Raw genomic sequence first — 22289 nt, forward strand, 5'->3', positions numbered from 1 at the left:
CAACCCCAACCTACCCACTCATTCGGTCTTGGATGCCTGGATGCGCGGATGCGTGGTGGGCATGAACTAAATTTCAATCAATAGAGGGCGCGTTATTTGAAGCCTGGATGCGCGGATGCGGAGTAGGCATGAATGAAGTAAATTTTAATCAATAGAGGGCGCGCTACAGAAAACCGACTGCACAGCCACGCAGCCATGGATGAGCGGATATAGAATGGAGTGCCCCTGTATTCTATAGTTGTGCCAATTTTTCTATAATTGAATTTTAAAACTTTCATTTGTATTTTCATTGTCTTGTAACTTGTACTTTGCCTGACAATAAAATAAATACATTTCTCATTGATCGAGTCATTCTCAATAACTGCAAAATTCCCAAATGATACAACATTGTTTCCAGAAAATGAGCAATTATTTGCTACAGCAAAACTTACACTTACTTTTGAAGAAGCTAGGTTGCTTTAAATGACAATTTTCAAGAGGAAAGTTGACTTTCAGCCCCTTACTTTCCGGAGAGTCGTGGGAAATCTTTTTGAGCAAGTTATTTCCTGTTCCAGTTCCAGCAGCTCGTGTAGACAGCGCCCTCTATATGTGAGGACCATATGTGACACACTTTAGTTTGGCAGAATTCACCACGGGTACCTCCATAGACCCCAATGGTAAATGCTCCCACTTCAGAAATTCGGGAAAAATACTCACAACTCTTCAAGGTGTTCGAGACACACATCAAATTAAAGCTTATTTCATCATCTTTCATTTTCGGGGGGTCAACTGATGACTTTTAGGAGAAATTTCCATCCGAAGATGATCACCCCTAGGCCCTGAAAATAGTCCTGAAGCCCATCACCATTTTGAAAAACGATGCCTACACTCCATTGCAAAATAGAGCGCTTTAAGGGCCCCAATTTTATCCAAATTGAGTGGAACTACAAGCTCACAGTCCTGTGCACGGTTTCCACCCATATATATATATTTTTACAAATCCTCAAGTTCATAGCCCAACAGCATGCTAAAATACTGAAGATTTTGAGGGCAATTTGCAAATCGCCATGATTTGGTCGGCGTAGGCATCAGGCAATCGGGACCGATTTACTGGTCTGCAACCTTTAGTCTTTTTTCCTCCAAGTATAAAGCAATTTCACTTTTTAGGCCACAATTTCTTGCCAGTCTTGCATTTTTTTTAAATTTGGCACAAAACTGATTTTTTTTCTCCAAACAATGTAGAAAGTCCTTTAGAGGTGGATCAAGCATTAAACCATAGTTAAAAACCCAATATTTTGAATATTTTGGCACTTTTTTTGGGGGGGGAACAATTTCCAGAGAAACAAAAATGCTGAAAATAGTTGAAAAACAAATCTTCAAAGGTTGAACAATGCTAGAGTTTTTAATTTTATCAAAATTTCACAACAATGTGATTTCCCAAACATTATCCCCATCATCAAGACACAGTAAGATTTCCTTTTGAAACACCAGACACAAAAACTGAAGAGCAGCTGTTCAATATATATTTTAATAGGCAAAATACAGTGATTGTACAATACACTTTAAATATATATCAGCTATATTTCTTACAGATATACATGTATATAGATATATTTTGTGAATATTCACACAGATTCATAGTTTAATAGCTTTGTGCAAACATTTAAATTGGGGCCTTAGGCAATATTTAAAAATTTAAAATTGAGAATTAACACTCTCTTAAAAAAATGCAACAGCTCTGTAAAGCATAGTGCAAATTTCTGAAGTTTTGAAATTCCAGCATACTATACAAAGAAAGTGCCCTCTATCGACCAAAGATCTGAAAGGTAAGTCAATAGAGGGCGCTTGAAACAAGGGCACACTTTCACTCGTTCCCCCTCCCCCTGCAAAGAGGGCGCTGGGAAGGGCTATCAAACTTCACAGAATCTTGTGAAGGAAGTACGCATGGCATGCTGGGTAACTTATGACCTTTGCATGCATCGCATGCAGCTGGCGCGTTACGTATGATAAACAGCTGCAGCGAGTTTGTGTGCTGCGTGCTATGTCACATGTTACACAAAATCTAACCAATGAGAGCTCAAATTGATTAGCCCTTCCCAGCATCGTGTTTGCAGGGTGGGGGGTACAAGCAAAGGGTGCCCTAAACTTATGAAGTTTTATTTTAAGAGTCAGACAAGTCAAAAGAGGATACCCTAAACTTACATTTGAAATTCCTGACAAATCAAGAACCCAAAACTTTCATTTGAAAATCCTGAAAGTCAAGTGAGGGCGCTCTTAAGTTTTATTTTTTCTTCACGCCTGCCAGATCAATAAAGGGCAACCTTTTCATTCTAAAAAGCCTAATCAGTCAACAGAGGGCACCCTAAACAATTTTAAGAAAAATACCCAAAAAGTCAAAGCAAAGTGCTTTCCCTCATAATAATTTGATCAGATGCAATGTCAATCTTTCATTCACATGTTATAACTAAAGGTGCACTAATCATATTTTATTAGATTCCACTGTATTCACAAATATTCTATTTAATACTTTGAAGGCGTTTTTGTGATTTCTGTCTTGTAAAGCTACAGTGTAGGCACATGATAAACACACAAGTTATTTTAATTTGAATACAACAAAGCTGGTAATAAAATATATATATATATATAGACGCTTTTTCCATCTCACGTGATATTTTCACAAATGTACAAACTAAGAGAACCATATTTTACACCGATTATTCAAAAATCTTACAATATTTGTGCACCCCAAAACATAATTCTTTATCAATTTTAACCCCAAATTGTCCACAATCCAACACTTTGCACAAACCTTATCACTCAAAATTGGAACCAAATCTTTAAAATAAGAATGGCCTGGCCTCATCACAATGCTACAGATTGGAGTTGGATTGTTGGCGAAAGAGAAAAAAAGGATGAAGATACCTCTAGGTACAAGAAGTTTTTTTTTGGGGGGGGGGGGACAGCAAGGCCTAGGTATTGTTGGAATTAGGTTGTTGCTACTTCCCCCCCCCCTCCCCCCACCCCACCACCGTAAAAAAAGATACATGAATAAATAAAACAAACATCTGAATGTACTGTGGAGTTTTAAAGGTTGTTTGAGGTTAATCCTGAGTCTAATCAAGAATACTGACAATAACACTATTAATATTTAAATCACTGGAGTACTAGCTTACAAAGAGGAATGTGGTGCAAACAAACAAACGAATCACCTGAAATACAATTTTTATTTTTGGTTCTAACAAGAATTCTAATACTCAACTTTGATTGGCCAAGCCTTTTATAAACTTGTTTAGTGATTTTACCATTCAACACCTACCCTTCAGCAAGTGAGGACGTCCATTTCAACAAGTGAGGATGTGCACATTAACAAGTGAGGATGTGCACATTAACAAGTGTGGACGTACAATGCAACAAGTGAGGACATCTATTTCAACAAGTGAGGAATTCCATTTCAACTAGTGAGGATGTGCACATTAACAAGTGTGGAAGTACATTGCAACAAGTGAGGACGTCTATTTCAACAAGTGAGGAAAACCATTTAAACAAGTGAGGATGTCCATTTCAACAAGTGAGGAATTCCATTTGTAACAAGTGAGAACGTAGCCATCAACAAGTGAGGAAGTACATGTCAACAAGTGAGGATGTCCATTTCAGCAAGCTAGGACCTGCACTTCAACAAGTGAGGACGTCCATTCAACAAGTGAGGACATCCATTTCAGCAAGTGGGAATCTCCATGTCAACAAGTGAGGATGTCCACTTCAAATAGTGAGGATGCACATTTTAAAAAGTGAGGACGAACCTTTCATCAACTGAGGACATACATTTCAATGTTTAAGTGGATACACTTCAATACATCTCAACCAGATGCATATCTAAAACAAAACGAGGACGTACAACTCAACAATCGAGAACGTCCACTTTAAACAGAAAAATGATAAATCCTCAATTCTATAAACTTTTCATATCTTCAGATGGATTTCAAAGGATTTGGGAAGGTTGAGTGTTCCTGTTCAGGGGATGAACTTCAATAAACAAGTCAATAAAAGGCCAGCTAACTCTGATTTTTTTGGTAAGCATGCTTGCGTTACTTGGTGAAAATCTAAGCTTTCTTTTCATGATTTTGTGCTCAATGTGACTGTGCTTATAATTCTACTCACAGCATTAAGAATGTTTTTGAGCTTACCAACAAAGCATGCTTACAGTTAAGATTATACTTGCCACTATTTTTAGTCACCACTGAAATTAAACTAAAATATAACTGTCTTTCCAATGATGACAGACTGATTTTAATTTCTTTTTTAAGACCCACCTCCAGTGCCGAGGATTTGTGATCGGTAGTCATTGATTGGATAGAACGTGGCCAGCAGTGGCTTGCCGTCAAACTGACGCCCGACTAGCGCCCTCTGGGCTGCCTCGCAGTCCAGGGCGTCCTCAAATTCTACAAATGCCTGAAACAGGATTTAGAAGAAGATTTTTTTCAAGAAATAATGAAAAGTATTCATAAATAATAAGTATGCCATTTACATTTCATGATGTATGGAATTTCTGTATTTGAGTGAGTACCATGATGTATCAGAGAACTTTTAATTCTAACAATAACAATTGGTATATATATGTAGAGCTATAAACAAATTATAAGTAATTTGCATTAATATTACTCCTGCTCATCAGGCCAATAAAACGGTTCTGCAGCTACCTGAGGAGTATACAGCTCAATGCAGCTATGTTGTTGAAAACGGCTAAACCACACACAATAACCATCTCGGGCCTCACAAATACCCATTTACTCCTGGGTTGAGAGAAGCAATGCGTGACGAAGTGCCTTGCCTAAGGGCACACACACCACAACCCCACAGGCGGACTCAAACCCACAATCTGCACTTTATATTTCAGGATTGGGGCTCTACCGTCCATTTTAAAGGGATAAGATATGGGGTAGATACGTGGTACCCAAGATACAGATTAGATACAGGGTACACAAGGGAAAATCAGAGGGAGCGCAAGACTTTTCCTTACCTTGTCTTTGTTTTCCTTATCCGTTGGCATGACAACCTTCCTCACTGCGCCATACTTCTCACATTCCTCTCTTAGGTCTTTAAGTATATCTGTGAACACGATAAAATAAACAATAAACTTGTATCAAACCGAAGTTATATTTAATAGAATATGTGGCGAAGAGCAACAAATTTTCTAAACACATATATGCAGCTAAAACAACCCACAAACAATTATCCTACTGCATTTTGTTGGATCGAGGATGGTAAGGGTTAGGGTGACCTCAAGTCGACCAGCGATTTGCTTGTACAGCCACAGAACCATCAGCATCAAGTAGAAAAGTAATGCTCACGACACAAAACTGAGAAATCGTGTGATTCTAGTGAAACAAGTGGCATCTCGTCACAAAATAAACGCAACCGTGCTCATGTCACCCACCAAGTGACAATGATTCCTTGGCATAGACGTGATCGTGTGACATCTTAAAAATGGCAGTGCGTACATAAATAACAATCAATTGATCTTCCAAGACCAAAATCTTTCTTAAAGCAACAATATTCTAGGATATGGAAGAACTGGGGTTCACAGACATCAAATCCGATGTAAAACATTAGTGCCTGGGCTCTGCCTTCCCAAATCTTACAAAATCTTTCAAACTTGTTCGAATTTTTTAAGGATTTTACAGGTTAGCATCAATGACCTCACCAGTGAATTCATCTGGAGTCCCATCTTCACTGGGGCTGTCCGTCACATTGACAAGTCTCAGGACCCGCGTTGGCATGAGCAGCAGGTCCTTGTAGCTGGGCTTGAGCTTGTGGGTGAAGAAGGGGTGTTGGAGGCATGCTGATGCCGTGGGTCGTACCTCAGGGTTGCACTGTAACATCCTGTAGGAAAATGCTGACTTTTTAGGATCATTTCGTTAAATATATGGGGTGAGTTGTAAACACATTTTTCTGCAAAAGGTCCCACTGTATCAGATATTAGTTGAATGATTCTGGACAGTGTCTCTGGCATCTTCCTGCTGGGGCTGGGCTGAATATACCAAATATTTGAATAGTTGATCATCAGCCAAATATCTGAAAAACATTTTTTTCGATTCAAATATTCGACAAAATGTGAGAGGTCTGAAGGAGATGGGTTTTCTGTTTGTCAAATGCCACACTATTGTTGAAAGCCAAGTTTATTGTTATTTGAGAGCTTCCATGGTGAATATTAGCTCAAATTTATTATTAAAAATCGATTAAATGTCAGCCATCGCTACTTGTTCGTTACAGGTGCCAAAAAAAAATCTTCAAATACTTTGGAAAATGAACATATTAGGGATCAAGCACAAATTATCAATATTTCGAGGTTGGGATTTTTAACAGTTATCACATCAGCTTGCAAATATAGGAAATTCCAGCGTTATGAAATGTCCGTGACAGAGCTTTAAGAGCTTAGTGAATAAACCTGAAAATGTATTTTTCAAACCTGATACATCCATCATCTAGTAATGGTCAAGGAGATTACAGACTAAGAGTTTGGGATCATTTCTCTGAATCATTAATTACACATTGTGGTTAATTGGCTCTGTCACGGACACTATATACACTTCATTTTATAATGCTGGAATTACCCACATTGGGTATTACCCCCTCTTGTAATAAGAAATTGAATAGTTTGGCAAGGGGGGATACACAACTCAAAATCATATGGGTGTGTATACAAGACTAGCTAGGCTATTTGGAATTGATTACTCACTGTATAAGAAGGTCTCTCAGGTCAGCAATGACGTCCTTGATCTTGGGAATGTGGCTGTCGATTGGCCGTTGCTTGATGACGGCTTCTATCAGGGGCTCACACTCGCACTTGAGCGTCTCACAATCCTTCTGTTCAGAGCATTTGAGAAACCAAAGTAATCAGATATCACAATCTCTTGAAAGAAACAAATAACCTACCAAACACAAGGTCCACTTTCATGGTGCTGTTTAACAGTAGAGCATAAAAGTGGTGCATTTTCTTTAAAGGTTTCCTGCACTCGGTGTCTCAGTCTTGACTTACCCGACATTGCTGGCAACCTCCAGGCGTAACGTCGCCTTGCTCGTAGAGCTTCATCCCCGTGAAGGCTCCCGCTGCGATACAGCCCACGCTCCAGGTGTCCACGGCCGAGGTGCAGGAGCGTGGCTTGTCGTGCAGCTTGCGTCCCCGCGGCGCGCTGCTGTGCTGCAAAATGAACGCGTTCCAGGTCTTGGCCTCGGGGGACTGGTAGCAGAAACTCTGAATCTGACTAAAATCCTGGTAGAATACACCCCAAAAAAGAGAAAAAAATAGGCAAGCTTAGCAAAAGTTGGTCACATAGGACACAAAGTTTTATTCAATAAGCCATTTGCGAGTTAAACTTGAATAAAATCTGGAACGCTGACTTAATCCAATGCTTTGCACGTGTTAAATTCGCATTCTCCCGACCAAAGAGACTGTTACTATAACACGTGATTCGGGGCAAGCCCAAGCTAGCAACCCCCAGCTCCGGAATGGTCTGTTGTCTTTGTGCCATTCTCACCCATTGTGAACAATGTATTGGTGCTGAGCGTCTCTTACGTAACTATGCAAGAGCTAGCCCCGAATCATGTGATTAGCAACAGTGTCCTTGGTCTGCAGAATTCATAGTTAAAATGTGCCAAGCATTCTGAGCAAGTCAGTGTACCAGATGTCTTTCAAATTTAAATCCCAAAGGGTATAGGTCACTCGCAAATGGCGTATTGATTAAGAGTAGCTGCTCACTGGAAGTCATGCATTATATACACAATATGCCAAACAGTAAAAGGCATGTCACAGTCAAAGCAGTGACTTTTGACATAAGTGGAACATGATATTTGTGTTCTTGAGCAAGGCACTTTACCCCAACTGCGTGATTACATAATCACCTGATGGCCTTCCTGGAAGCTGTGCCCAAAGTCGATGACCTTCCAGCATCCCTCCTGAGCGCACCACATGACGTTGGCGGGCTTGAGGTCCGCGTGGACCCACCCTCGGGCGTGGACGTGTTGCAGGCACTTCATGATGTCGTCCAGGAGATTCTGGATCAGATAGAGGGACAGGCAGCTGGGCTCATCTGGCTCCGTCCCGGCGGCGTTCTTGAGGTGTAGCTCCTTGAGGTTGTGTTCCAGGAGCTCAAAGAGGAGGCAGGGGTGGCCCTTGTGTGTGAAGCTGCCGAGAACAGAAGCTAAACAAAACAAAGATCAAAAGGAGTGAAGATTGATAGGAGTCCTGAGTCTGTCCGTTAAGAATCAAATCCAATTTTTTTTTTACAAAATGGGAAACGCATGAATGGAATCTAATAACTGCTTCTATGTGACATTGTAACAGAGTTAAATAAACCAAGCCAAAGCTGGAGATGAGGTCCAGTTTTCAAAAACCATAGGGTTGCGGGAAAAGGGGGAGGGGCTAAGTGGCTAGGAGGGGGGTGGGGGAGTTATTAGGTTTTGTCATTTCTTACCAATATGCCTGCTCATGTACACAGCGTCCAGATTCCGTATCTCCTTGATAAACACCAGCCTGTATTTCTCCTCCCTGCGGAAAGCCTTGATAGCCACCTGTGCACCGCCCTCGCTTGACACGGCATGGTACACCTTGGCGCAGCGGCCCATACCACGACACCTTACAATACGCCAGCTCTGCCCCATGAACGAGAGCATGTCGCCCTCGCACAGGTCCAGAAAAAGCTCCGGCGTGTTTTTCTCCATTTCCGACTGTGATTTATCGCTCGAATAATTTACATGGTTGTCTATTCATGGAGGTCAAAGTTCAACTGGCTGTTACAGTACCTTTCCAACTGGTTGTAAACTTTACGGCATTTCTGCAAAAAAAAAGATTTTAATCACAAAATAATGCACAGACACGACAATGAGACATGACAGATGCCGATGGGATCAGGCCAAATCACAGTAAAACAAGTGCATTTACACACATAAACCTGTCTCGTCTTCGAAAATCACTTCTTGTACCCAGAACTTTATCCCCCCCCCCCGCCTCCCCCCCCCCCCCTAGATTCCCGCCACTACATGTACAACCCCCCCCCCCCCCCCCGGTGGTTTTTGTACACAAATAGAAAAGTAACAACTTATCGACACGTAAATTCACCCCTTTCTAATTTATTAGAACGCCGAAAACCACTTCGATTCACGCTTTTGATGCGTACATCTTTATCATAAAATATCCTGGGAATTGCGTTTTACCACTGAACAAAAATAAGAAAAACATCGACGTTTTGGACTTACCTAACCAGCGGCGCATATCGCATACAGCTGAAATTTCCGATTGCGCCAGACAAATTTTCAATCTTTGGCCACGTGAGGGCGCTGTTTATCATCGTTGCGATTATTTAATCTTTGACGAGGAGATATTCTGGCGAGACATTACTAGTCATCCAAAAAGTAAGTTGTTTTGCTGATAAAAAAATAAATATTGTCTTTGACATGAATGAGAATATAAAGCAGTATTCATGTAGTCGAAATCGGGCCAGAAGACAAGAGAAACCTGCTGATTTTTTTTTTATCTAACCCGACTTGGACAAGACTGTGCTGTGTTTTTCGTTTTGCACACACACAATAGTCAATATATACAGTTTCCCTATGGAGGAATTAGGCGGCCTAGCTAGGCCCTACTCCCAAATGACTTTTCACCATAGGTTAATGATCAGTCATTGCAAAAAAAGTAAACGAAAAATACATATGTTTGTGCATATATGTATAATTTTGGGACAGAAATCTTGCTAATTTGTTGGAACAAAGAATAAGAGTCGACTCCCAAGCCACAGTCTTTTTTTTTTTACACAACCACAAAAAGGAAAAAAATGGCATCAAAAAAAAAAAAAAATGTGGCTTTCCTTTGCACCCTGGGTCAGTTAGTCATTCCAAATTTCCGATTTTTGAAGTGCCCCTCATTTTTTGGCGACAATCTGACAATGTCCATGGATAATGATAAACATAAATGTGTGTTTCTCCACAGTGCAATGAAACTATGTCCGAAACCAACCTCTTTGCTCCAGTAATCTCATCACACAATGTCGGCAGCAGCAGGTAGCATCGGCCGCGCCACGGTGCGCGCCATGCAAGGCCGCAAACGACTCATCCCACAGAGGGCAGCGCTGGTCTTGGTAAGTAAACTCTGCGCGATTCCGAGTGGCTCGGTCAAAAGCAATGTGAGAAATGTGCGCAACCCAAAAATGGGCGGGGCTTATGCTCAGCCAAATTTCTAACGAAGGAAACCAATAATCGAAAATGAAAAACACCCAAGTACTGTTTCTTGTTTTCTAGTCCAAAAGTGCGGTGGAGAAAATCCAAGGACTTTTGCAGGAAAAGCCAGAGGTTGTTGGCTTGCGCGTCGGAGTCAAGACGAGGGGCTGTAATGGGCTGACGTACACGCTGGACTATGCAACAGAGAAGGGGAAATTTGATGAAGAGGTGGTACAAGATGGTAAGCAGTTAAGCTGAAAATACTGGTTAGCGCATTTATGCGCCAAGCAATTAAGTACAAGGCGGCAGAGTGCCAGGTCATGTACATTACATGACGTATTGGCTGGTAACCTGTTCTTGTGAAGCAGATACTGAAGGGACATAAGTTAACATTGTTAAAGGAACTGTGTCACACAGAGAGTCGTTGCACATAGTGGTCACTGCAATATAACAGTCGTCCTTTTCTTAAGAGAAATACGACTCTTAATAGAGATACGACACGTCGCAGCGTTGCGGTGCATCGTAAGTTAAGATGAGTTTCATGAAATCAGGTACAGGGTTCATTTCTCATCTTATTTCCGTACCTTTTTTTCTCTCCAGGAGTGAGGGTCTTCGTCGACTCCAAGGCCCAACTGACGCTCCTGGGCACCGAGATGGACTACGTACAGAGCACGCTCAGTAGTGAGTTCGTCTTCAACAACCCCAACATCAAAGGCGTCTGCGGGTGCGGGGAGAGCTTTAATGTTTGATGGACTCGCAATCTGGAGGTTGTACAAAGAACTGGAGAAACGGGTGGGGAGGTTATTGCAGGAAGGGGTGGGGGTCTCGTGTGGGAAGTGCAGACAAAATCTACAAAGACTGCTCAGCCAAAAAAAGAACATGCAATTGAAAAACAAATCAATTTTATTAGGTGAAACTCAAATATAGCTCAAGGAAAACACGTCTTTGATATCTACTAGAAAAAAATATAAATATTCAGAGTTGCTTACAAATTTGCCACCGGTTAATTAAGAGACTGAACCCTTAGAATTTGGTTTCGTAAAGCACGCACAAGTGATATGAACTACTGTGTACAAAATTTAGAATCTCTAATGGTACTGTGTATTGAATAAGAAATGTACTGCCGTGATTGTAAACATTCTAAAAATGTTTCGCTTATTGCTTAGGTGCTTGCATTATAAGTATGGATAATCCACACACACAAAAATGGGTGTGAAAATTAATGAACCCTCCTGTTGTTTGATCAGTCACAGACAATCAATAATTTCTTCCACTTCTGCTATGCATTTGTGTACAGCCTAGTAAAAAAAAAACGGTCACATCATATTCGTGTAAACACTGTGACTAGTCAAATTCCATCAACAGACATAACAGGCAACTTGTAGGTACAGCTGGCATATCAATCACCTCCATCAAAGCATGGCTATATCACATTAACAAGGGATTTTTTTAACTGTCAAAAAAAGTCACTTGATTGATTTCGACTGCTGTGATGAGATACCTGATTTTGCCAGCCAGAGAAGGAGGTATTTATTACATTTCGCAATGTTTTGGAGGGGAGGAGTAATGAATTACAAAGAAATGTCGTCGTCCAGGATGATTGTGGATTTGGCAGCATTTATGAAAGTTTAATTATGGTCTTTTTTCAGTAAAAAATATAAAATCTGCGTTTTTACAAATGGCTGAAACAACTTTGGTATTTGGTCAAAATATTTAATTTTGTTTTTATTAATTTAAGATTGGCGGCATTTCAAATTTGCAAAATCCGGTTGTACAGTATTTTTAAAGATAAAAATATGTAAAGTGATTGGAATGTTGTATTTAAGAAGAAATTAAATGTTTTACTTGTTGAAAGCAAAGAAAATGTCTTATGAAGTCTGTCCTAAAACAAATTACACAAAGTTCAAGACATAAAAAGCATTTCTAGTACTAAAAGTTTATAGTATTATCTTTTGTGTTAGTAGAAACACATCGTTGGATCAGCATTTTGATTTTCAAGAGAATGTTCCACAAAATTCAAGTACAATGAACATGTGAAGATTCTTATCCACAGCAAACACTTTTTTACTAAAAATATATAAACTTCCTCTCTTCAAACATAGTTAAGTGTTCCAAAATATATTCATGTATAGTACAAACATTTACAATATAACCTCGTAGAACTATGTAAGGCACAAATACAGAAACAACAGCAAAAATAAACAGACAATTTAAATGCACTAACAATTATCAACACACCGAGAAATAACTGCATTTCAATGAAGTGAATATTACATTGTTGATGCTTTCATCTTGGTGAAAACTTGGCAAAAGAAAAACTTGAGAAAGTTGGGGGAGACTACTGGGAGGGACATTTGAATGCATTGCCCATGGGGCCTGATACCCACGCAAAGACGATACAGGTTTGTGCACAGACGGATAAAACAAGTCGTGTGTACACTTCGCACAATACGCACGCAAATCAATGCGTTCCCTATCTCCCCCCCCCCAAGTTCTCGTCAATGGTAACAAACGCCCTCTTCGTTGGTGAACGGACTCCATCACTCCTTTTGAACCTGCTTTCGGACACAATCACCTCAACATGGAGACCTCAATATATTTTTCAGCTATTTCCCGCTCAGCGTTGAATCTGGTTCGGCTGAAGACAATGTTATTCCATTCTATGACCTCGCGACGTCGGTTCCTGACCAAATCAGAGGTTTGGAAGATGGGTCCCCCAAGCTCACTCTGTGGACAAAGATGACGTTAGACAGTTTTGAGATATTGTGGACACAATACGAGGGCGCTATATGGAGTGGGTAAACTCTTGTATGGCTAGATGTATGAATCCGGGAACAGGATTACTGTACACTTAGAGGCCCCCTTCAATGGAGGAACCATTGTGCATGCTATTGTACAAAGCAACTGCCCTGTGACGGATTCATCTGAACAATAGCTAGCACAATGCTTTGGCCATTGGAAGGGGCCACCTGATAGATGTGATAACGTGTCCGGATTGGTCTATACCTGCAGTCCTTTGATCATTTCAATGGTCGCAGCGAGGAGGTAGTTAGCCTGCGTGGTGTGAATGCATAGGCAGGTGTAGTCGTCACTAGGCACAGAGTAAATGCTGTACGTCACAAGGCATGCGTCTTCCTCATGTTTTCTCCACCTATGAGGCAATGAACATTGAGAAAATGAAACAGGGCTCGAAATAGAACTCTTTTTTTTTCCTAAAAAAATTGTTAACTGGCTGATCTTTGGAAATCCCTATTTAATAAAGGACAGCAAGCCAGTCAGAATAATTTCACGGGTGTTTAGTACCAGTACGATCTACAATCAAAGTAAGCTTTTTGATAATAATTCAGCAGGTTACTTTGTGATAATTGCAAACGATCCCACATGCCTTTAACCTTTGGTGCCTGTTCTGCCCCAAACTGCCCTGCCTGTTACTCCCTGTACCGCCCCAAATCGCCCTGCCTGTTACTCCCTGCAAAGCCAAAATGCCCGAGTGCTGAATGGTTTTATAGATGCATCAACAAATAAATACAGTGTAGCACAATGTAGTACAGATGCTCAATTCAAGTTGATTCAAAAAAAAAAAATTAAATACATCTCGGAAGTTGAAGTTCTAACCTCTGGATTTTCCTCCAGGAGATGAAGTATTCCTCCTCTATCGAATCACTGCCACTTTCGCGGACCACACCCAGCAGCATGCCTCGCTGCATCAACGTAACGTTGACAGCGCTATCGGTTTTGATGTCTGGCAAAAGCCCAAACTCTTTGTGCATTCGGCAGTCTGGGAGATGTACGCTGTTGTAGCCTGGGATGCTGTGGCACAACTTGATGTATTTTGCAGCGGAGGATGGGTCCTTATTTTCTGTTCAAACGAGAAATAATAATTTGGTGAACAACCCTTGAATGTTGTTACTACAGTCAAACCCTGATAAGAAGAGAACTGTTAATACAACATCCTGCTTTTAATGAGTTAGGCCCCAAGTCTTTGCTTTTCAAGGACCTTGTTATAAAGGTGTTCGGCTGTAAAAGTATGACGGGGAACATGATGCTTGTGTTCTTGGGCAAGACACTTTACTGCAATTGCCTTGCTCCACCCAGCAGTATAAGTGGGTATAAGGGTAGAGACCAGATTATGTTGACCTCAAGCTGCTGCAGAAAGATGGTATATGGCCTGATGAATAGGAGTAATAATTAGCGCTATGTATCCTTTGGCAAAGACACTTTATAAATACCAGTTATTATGCCTGGTTATTATCTAATTTTTGGGACAGTATGTGAAGGTCGAGAATTGAAGATTTAAGTAATTTTTTGTCAAATCAAGACAATTGCCAGAAGTGGGATTTTAACCTTTAACCACTGGAATATGAAACCAGTGGTCTACCAACTGAGCTATCCAGCCCTAAGTTTGTCATCTCAAATGTTTTGTTCATTTGGTGCTACTCTACAAACTCATTTATGTGATTCAGTGGTCCTTCCCGAAGTCATTATGCTTGCAACTTATAGCAATGGTGTGAAGCTCGGAAATGGCAAACATGGGTTTTGGAGGTTTGGGGTTCCAAGCCCCTTTCAGTAAATGCTGTGGGAGTACATAGAAATGCTGCAAATGTGGGGGAATGGCTTACAAGGATTTGGAGGCTACGGGTTCGAATCCCTTTTTAGTAGTAAATGTGAAACAGCATCTACCACTTCAATCTCACCTTCTAACTCTGCTAATAACTCTTCTGATGGTTTCAATAAACCTGCAAAAAAGAAAATAAGATTTAGGTGATTTCATGAAGTATGTAGACCACTTGAAATGTGATTTTTTTTGGGAGGGGGGGGGGGGGTGTTGGGCAGTGACATCATATTAGCAACTTTCAACCATTCACAAATAAACAAATACAGATAAAGCCAAGTCATAAAATTATACCAGTGTCTCATCCCTGCCCGCTTCCTTTTCACGACTGCCATTTTTTTTGTTTTTATAGTTTATACATTTCCAATATATTTTGCCAACATAATATTGCCTTTTATTTGTTTTCAACAAAATTGTAGCTGTCATAGAAAGGACGGCTCCTTTATACACAATTTTGTAGAAACAAAAGAGTCGAGGAAAATTAATCCGCCATTTTGGAAAATCTGCTCTCTTTGGAAAAAAAAGCAGGGCCTATGATCCTTCAATTAAAAAACAAAGCCTGGAGAACTGCTATTTTTACTCAGCCTAATACTACACATACCTTCCTCAATGTAGGTTCTTGTCTGTGCATAGATGAGTTGGGTCGCGACAGGATCATTGAGGAGTTTGTTCTCTTTACTGGAATCAAAACACCACCTCTGAATTGTGAGGTCTGAAGAAAATAAATAAAAAGCAGGACAAAAAACAAATACAGCTTTAGATTTATCCTCATTTTTTTTATAGACGTGTTGGAAAAGGTACTTATAAACCAGCGAACAAATTAATTAATGAATGAGTGAATTTCACCGATTGTCAAATGAACAAACATGCAGAGATTTGAATAAAGTATTAAATAGTCCAATAACTAAGAAGTAACAAAATAGTAACAAAATTGAGGAAATTCCAAGTTAACTATAGTATAAGACTTAGTGTTTGGAAAGAATGGAGGCATCCTGACGCCACTTGTTTCTTCATATATCATCTCCGGCTTAACGTCCCATCCAAAGGACGAAGCAATAATGGCTAAGTGCCTTGCTTAAGGGCATAAGTGTCCGGGCCCGGGCAAAAATGTGGAAAAGACATGAATCTGTGCCGACCGAGAAACATTTCCAATTTTGTTAGAAAATACTTAGAAAATTGTATACACAACCGCTGCAGTGGCGTCTGGATACTACGTTCTTTCCTAGTGTTTCTCAAGAGGGGGAATCCTGATGTTTACCTTTTACATTCATTGGTACTGCGTCAATACTCCTGAACTTTTTACATGGATGAAGTAAACCTTGAAATATTCCGAAGAATTTAACGCTGCTTTGTTTTAAACCTGAAAAAGCAGTGAAACAGTAACAGAAATATTAAACTAATAATTACTACAGATGTGGTAAATATCACAATTAAGGTGGTTTTAATAAAAGTGGTCAATAACAATAAAGTTGAAAAAATGATGAACAAAAGATGCTGTAACCATGGTAACGTAAGCTTAAACAATTACCAAGTGCCTTTCCAACTGTCAAAATGAAATCTTCTGCTAAGACCGTTTCTTCTTTCACAGGAACCTATAAATTAAATGAAACAAATGAAGGTTTAATTAGTCATCGTGCTTAACGCCTCCACACATCCTCCATGAAATGAAGCATCAACAATATACAACATGATCAAAATAGTAATAGAAATTCGACATTATAAACCAAACTTTTTAAGCGCTGGACTTACCTGAGCAGAAACTGTTGAATCGTATGTTTTCACGACAACCGTAGATGCCATCTCAACACCATTAACCCCTTCCATTTTTAAGTTTCAAACAACCTTTCAAGAAGATTTTGTTCTCGCGTGCACTTTCTCCGGCCGGCTTGACAAAATTTCGGCCAGCGGGACCTCAGTCTGTCGACAAACCGTGAAAAGTTGCCTTGCACCGGACGAGAAATTACAACGAACACGCTGAATAAATCGGGTCAACCCCGGAGAACGAGGCGGATGCCAGACTATTTCACACGCTGGTAACCAATGCCAAATCGAGCGGAAAACGATCGAAACAGAAAAGCAGACTACCAATCTGCTCCAAATAATTTCACGTCGAGCCTTCAAAATGGAGTTGGAGGAGCTGGACGTGGTTCAAATTCTCATCGTTTCTGTGTTGATATTTTTGCCGCTGCTCTACGAACTGAGTAGCACATTCAAGTACTACGCCAAAATGTGGCTTTTGTACGTCATCCTGGCATTCGGATCGCTTCTCATAATCGTTTTAGGCCTGCATAGATGGCGCGATCCAGAAAATGCAAAGTGAGTAGTGTGCACAATGCATTGGTACGGTGCACAAGTTGTCGTGTGTTGTCTGTTATTTTTATTTTAAATGAGGGCGCCCTTGTTTTAAGCATGGAGTTACTAAAACATTACAACTTTCTAAAAAAAAAGTAACAAAACGATCTAGTTTTATTGTGGCTAAATAGGATTAAATCAAAATACAATGTATTGCATCAGTCATTTAAAGGGAAAATACAACATTTGCAAACATCGAAAAATAAAACTACCAAGTTTTACAAAATACCTTACTAGGATGTTGGTAAATGACAATCTAAAGCATCCTGTAAAATTATGGCACCTGGTGTGAAGTCATTTTCAAGAAAATGGTATTTTTGTATACATTTCCAACGGTGGTCGGCCGACCACCGTTGGGGAAAACCTAACTATTTTTCAACTACTGCTCCAACTTTACACTTTTTTTCAGTCCAAATTTTGTTTGCTATTGGTTACATGTTCATGAACGGGTGCAGGCCAGCTAGACTGGTTCCCTTACCTTACAATTTTCCGGCATCTATACATTGATCCATTTTATCTTTAGTGGAGTCAAGGAACCAGACTACTTGAACATTTTTGTTTTTCTTGGTTTTTCCAGCATTTTCGAACACAAAACTTCAAACATGTCAGTGTAACAATATTTGATCTATTATACTAACCCCTCAAATAGTTCATATCTGAAAATTTCAGCAAAAGCCAATGATGTACATTCCCTTTAAGTTTCCATACACATGTATGAACAACTGTGTTGTACATCGACATCATAAATTTAAATTCATTATTTTTAATCATATATATTAAATTTAACTGTATTTTTACTGTTTCATTGACTTTGTGCACTGACTTGTTACACTCCCCATTCAGACCAAGTCCAACTTGATCTAGTCTCCGGTCACAAAAAACAACATTTAATTGCATGTTGTTTTTTCCATTATGTTGGGCCTGTCCCAGCTTGCGCGATCAAGCTATGCAGGCCCAACATGGGCATAATGGGAAGCAACCTCCATATCGAGTGGAGGAATTCTATCCAAGATCAAAGTACGTATCTGCCAACCCAAGTTAGGCCTGCCAAACTTGAACGATCGAGTTCTTTGGTCCAAGCGGGGACAGGCCCAACAGATGTTGGCCTGACGACCAAGTTGGGGCGCAACACACTCGCCAAATGTTAGAGCAACAAACTATTGCTTCCTTTATGTATTGTCGATAAACGTCAACATGAACGTACAAGGATCCTATTTGTTAAATAATACCCCTCGTTTTCTTTGTAGAAAGTGCAAGTGGTGTGTACAGCACAAAGATGTTCACTCAATTCTGTGATCTTATGTATTGCAAATAACATCCTTCTACATGTAACTTCATCTTTTCTTTCCTATACAGGTTAATTTGTTGGATTCTGTCGTACACATCCAAGCTCTTTGGCATCCGCGCCGAGATCCGCGGCTCGGAATATCTACGGCACGACAAACCTTGCGTGGTGGTCGCAAACCATCAATCATCACTGGACTTATTTGGTAATAAACACAGCATGGTTACATACAGCTGCTAAAACAGAAAACTGGAATATGAGAGCAAAACTATTAGATATTCTGAATCTGATCCCTCTCCTTGCAAACAAATAATTGAAAACATTTGAAACTCATGAACACTGCAGTGTGTCAAAACAGACGAGATGTGACCTTCAAAACAGATCTCGATATTCAAAACAAACGTATTTCAAACAATCGCATATTTTGTAATCAGAAACAATCCAAATATTAAACTAAAATTAGTGCTGTTTACTTCTAAACAATACTGCTTTCTTGACCTTTAAACTTTTCTTTAAAAAAAAAATAAAAAATATCAACTTGTCAGTTTTGAACTTTTGGACTTTGAGTTTGTACAGCAAATACACAGGCTACTCCAAATCACTGGATGGATGCATGATCTTTTGTTAACTAGTTCAGGGACCTTAAACAATGTAGGCTGAACAAATGAACTCTTGAGCCTTAAACCACTGCTCTTACAAATGGATCATAGAACAAAACCTTCAGCAATATTTGACATTTTGTGTTTTCCCCTTCTGCAGGAATGTACATGAACGGTGTGTGGCCTGATAGATGCGTCCCTCTGGCAAAGAAAGAGCTTCGGATGGTTCCATTTTACGGCTGGGTGGCCTGGCTGACAGGGGCCATCTTCATCGACAGACTGAATCCAGAATGTGCCAAGGGAACGGTCGATGCCACGGTCAAGATTTTACGGGACCACAACGTAAGTAGGAATCTAGAAGTTTTCTTGGTATCTTGTTGGGTTGAAACACATTGGACCCTGCACAGGAACTTAAGCCAGTCCAGTGCATAAGTAGGAAACCAAAAACTGCTGTGGTTTCTTTCTCAGTTGGAACTTAATGGAACCTGTGCATGAGTTCCAGAGGGCGCTGTGGCCTTCTTACAATTGGAATCACTGCTTACAATTTTCCTGTGGTTTCGGCGTAGCTGTTCCATCAAATGTTGTTGATCAATAACCCATGTAGAGCAATGTTATTTATTAATTTTTTTTTCAGCTGAAACTCTGGGTTTACCCGGAAGGAACGAGAAACCATGATGCCGGCCTGCTACCGTTCAAGAAAGGTGCCTTCCACCTAGCAGTAACAGCTCAGGTAAGGACGCCCTCTGTTGTCCAAATTTAGAAATTGGCAGGCAAAAGGATAAAGTATTGTATTTTCACTGAGTTTGCTTTTTAATGATTCTTTTTTTCTTCTTCTTCTAAAGGTGCCAATATGTCCAGTTGTTTTTTCATCATACTCAGAGTTTTACAGCAAAAAAGAAAAGCGTTTTGGGACTGGTGAGTTACGATTCGTGTTTTGTCCAAAATACTTCCATATCATATCTGCATACCCTGTGCATCTCAGGTGTAAGATCTCAAGAACTGAATAATAAATTTAGGATATCCTATTTAACGACTTAAAACGTTCATACAAATTGAGGACAAATGTAAAGATATTTATCAAAATAATTTAGCAAGACTATCCACAGTTTTTGCTAATTGACAATTGTGATTTGATAAAATGGAACCATTAACTACTTAACCACACAAAAACTAAGTGTTATAGAAGGTTTTTTTTGGTTGGATTTGTTGACAGAATGAGCAATAATTTGATGAATTATTTTTGAAATGTGGATGATTTTTTTTTACCGGACAGGAAAGTTTACAATCACGATCTTGCCACCAATCATGACAGACGGCAAAACGAGCGAAGATGTCAATGAGCTGACTGAGCAAGTGCGTAAACAGATGCTGAACGTCTACAATGAGAGCTCTATGCAGAGACTAGAGAGCAACGGGGTCAACTGAGGTCATGACCTTTCACCTCCCCCACCATTTTGGTCTTGTTCCCAGTATGCTTTGTTTGTCAAGGCCTGCAGCAGGTTGGGTACCCATCTATTTTCATACCAGAAAGGATCTTGCAGGATTTTTTTGAGCAACAGCTATACTTTGGTCTGGTTACCTTCATTCGAGTTAAACATAGCCCTGTTGTAAATGCAAACATCGTTTGACTTGTGATAGGGTAAAAGACTTAACGCAATGGGAAACAGAACCATCACTGAAATACGACATGTTAATAATGGCCTTGACTCTCCACACACGATCTTGATGATGGACATGATCAACTTACGAAACAGGAATATACTTGGCTACTTTTGAATTGAAACCGAGATCCTAGAATATTGTTTTCCAGAATATACGGAATTAATAAAGCTAAAACTTCAGCAGGTGAGTTGTTGAGCACCATCTTTAGATTTTGTTGCTTCAAACCAAAAATGCACAAATGACAAATGATCTACCCTACCTTTAAATCTCAACCCCCCCCCCCAAAAAAAACCCTTTTCACCTGGAATCAAGGCTAAAGTGTCCACCCTACCTTGAAAAACTATGTGATTTCTGACAATTAAAAATTCTGTAAGTTAAACTTGCCCCTGGCACGGTGGCAGTATTTACACAGTTAGTAAGCACATTGTTCATTGTACCTAACCAAAATAAACAATGACCTCATTTGACCTGTAGATGACCTTTGACACACACAGAAGGAATACGCTATCCCAGTACCCCTTTTCTGGCTTAAACGCCAGGGGGATAAAAACTCAAAGGGAAAGTTGGAGAAGTTGAATTCACTCTCTACCACTGAATAATCTGTGTCCCAAATTATTTGTGAACCAGTGAAAGTGATTTCTACGTAGTGATTTCTACGGTCATAGTTAGTCAAAATAAAGAAGCCCCTTCGTAAAATCTAAAAACAACTCGGAGTTAAAGGGGGTAAACGAAAGTGGGGGGGGGGGGGAAGGGCATTCATACTCTATAAAAGCTCTCCTGTTGATTTTTGGCCACAAGTGATAATTGGTTTTGTTTTTTGGCAATGACAGTGGACTATATGTTTATCCTGTAATATGGAGAAAATTTGAATAAAGTTTTTTTTTGATAAAAAAGAACAAAGCATTATACAGTACTAGCTGAACACAATTTTCTTTGTATACTTTGTACAAACAATGTATGGATCATTAGAGGTAACGAGGACACTTTGTTATTGATCTGATGAAAGAGTGTAAAGGGTTCGGGTTTGAAGTTTCTTGGGTCTGGGTTAAAAAAAAGTCTACAAAGACAAAAAGAATTTGTGGCAAAATATTCTTCTATCGTGGATCAATTAACACCCATGCCTAGAAATTAAACTGTTGAGTCTGCATCTAAATTTGGAGATTAATTAATTGGTTAATTTAAAGTTTTGACAAGAATAGTAACAAGAATGGCATTTTAGTGTTCTTCTTTGAAATATTATTTGGTTTTGTTTTTTAAATATGGTTTCTCTTGATGTTCCAGCTTAAAAGCTCACACTTTTTTTTTTACTTGTGACGAGATTTCGTATCTGTATGCTGGGGGAGCCTACATAACGAGTCTTGAAATTTTTCTCGAAACATGGCAATTTGCATTTAAATAACTGTGATGATTTCAATGTCTGTTTTGTGGTCGTTTGCTCAGGGCTTTCAAGTACAAATCTTTGGGCATTTTGGTCTCACGAAATGTTTCTTTTTGCTTTAGGGATTTGTCTATGAGAAACTGTCGTTTTGTGTTTCCAGAAAAATCGAAATGGCCAGAAAAAAATTCCGCAAATTGTTGCGAGTGCACCACA

The 22289-nt window shown here is 39.7% G+C and overlaps 4 protein-coding genes across 4 annotated transcripts; 2 read left to right on the top strand and 2 right to left on the bottom strand.

The window, feature by feature from the left end:
- Window positions 1-1488: 1488 nt before the first annotated feature.
- Window positions 1489-9292, bottom strand: LOC119720000 (serine/threonine-protein kinase Kist-like). Its single transcript, XM_038189496.1, has 8 exons — window positions 9232-9292; window positions 8451-8810; window positions 7879-8177; window positions 7016-7249; window positions 6716-6843; window positions 5681-5859; window positions 4997-5085; window positions 1489-4428 (listed from the first exon to the last, which is right to left on the bottom strand). The coding sequence occupies exons 2-8, from the start codon at window positions 8695-8697 to the stop codon at window positions 4279-4281; spliced, it is 1326 nt and encodes a 441-aa protein (XP_038045424.1). The 5' UTR covers window positions 8698-8810; window positions 9232-9292; the 3' UTR covers window positions 1489-4278.
- On the top strand, window positions 9259-12047 carry LOC119720004 (iron-sulfur cluster assembly 1 homolog, mitochondrial-like). The gene is made up of 4 exons (XM_038189499.1): window positions 9259-9387; window positions 9962-10109; window positions 10270-10429; window positions 10789-12047. Exons 2-4 carry the CDS (start codon window positions 10017-10019, stop codon window positions 10935-10937), a joined length of 402 nt encoding a protein of 133 aa, XP_038045427.1. The 5' UTR covers window positions 9259-9387; window positions 9962-10016; the 3' UTR covers window positions 10938-12047.
- Window positions 11069-16683, bottom strand: LOC119720002. Its single transcript, XM_038189497.1, has 8 exons — window positions 16550-16683; window positions 16329-16392; window positions 16059-16160; window positions 15402-15512; window positions 14883-14924; window positions 13804-14047; window positions 13195-13339; window positions 11069-12915 (listed from the first exon to the last, which is right to left on the bottom strand). The coding sequence occupies exons 1-8, from the start codon at window positions 16622-16624 to the stop codon at window positions 12760-12762; spliced, it is 939 nt and encodes a 312-aa protein (XP_038045425.1). The 5' UTR covers window positions 16625-16683; the 3' UTR covers window positions 11069-12759.
- A 213-nt stretch (window positions 16684-16896) lies between these two features.
- LOC119720003 (1-acyl-sn-glycerol-3-phosphate acyltransferase alpha-like) lies at window positions 16897-21438 on the top strand. Its single transcript, XM_038189498.1, has 6 exons — window positions 16897-17116; window positions 18509-18642; window positions 19197-19378; window positions 19671-19766; window positions 19879-19951; window positions 20310-21438. Exons 1-6 carry the CDS (start codon window positions 16923-16925, stop codon window positions 20459-20461), a joined length of 831 nt encoding a protein of 276 aa, XP_038045426.1. The 5' UTR covers window positions 16897-16922; the 3' UTR covers window positions 20462-21438.
- The last annotated feature ends 851 nt before the right edge of the window (window positions 21439-22289 follow it).

The sequence above is a fragment of the Patiria miniata genome, unplaced genomic scaffold, assembly GCF_015706575.1.
Source record: "Patiria miniata isolate m_02_andy unplaced genomic scaffold, ASM1570657v1 HiC_scaffold_9, whole genome shotgun sequence".
Taxonomy (NCBI): Eukaryota; Metazoa; Echinodermata; class Asteroidea; order Valvatida; family Asterinidae; genus Patiria; species Patiria miniata.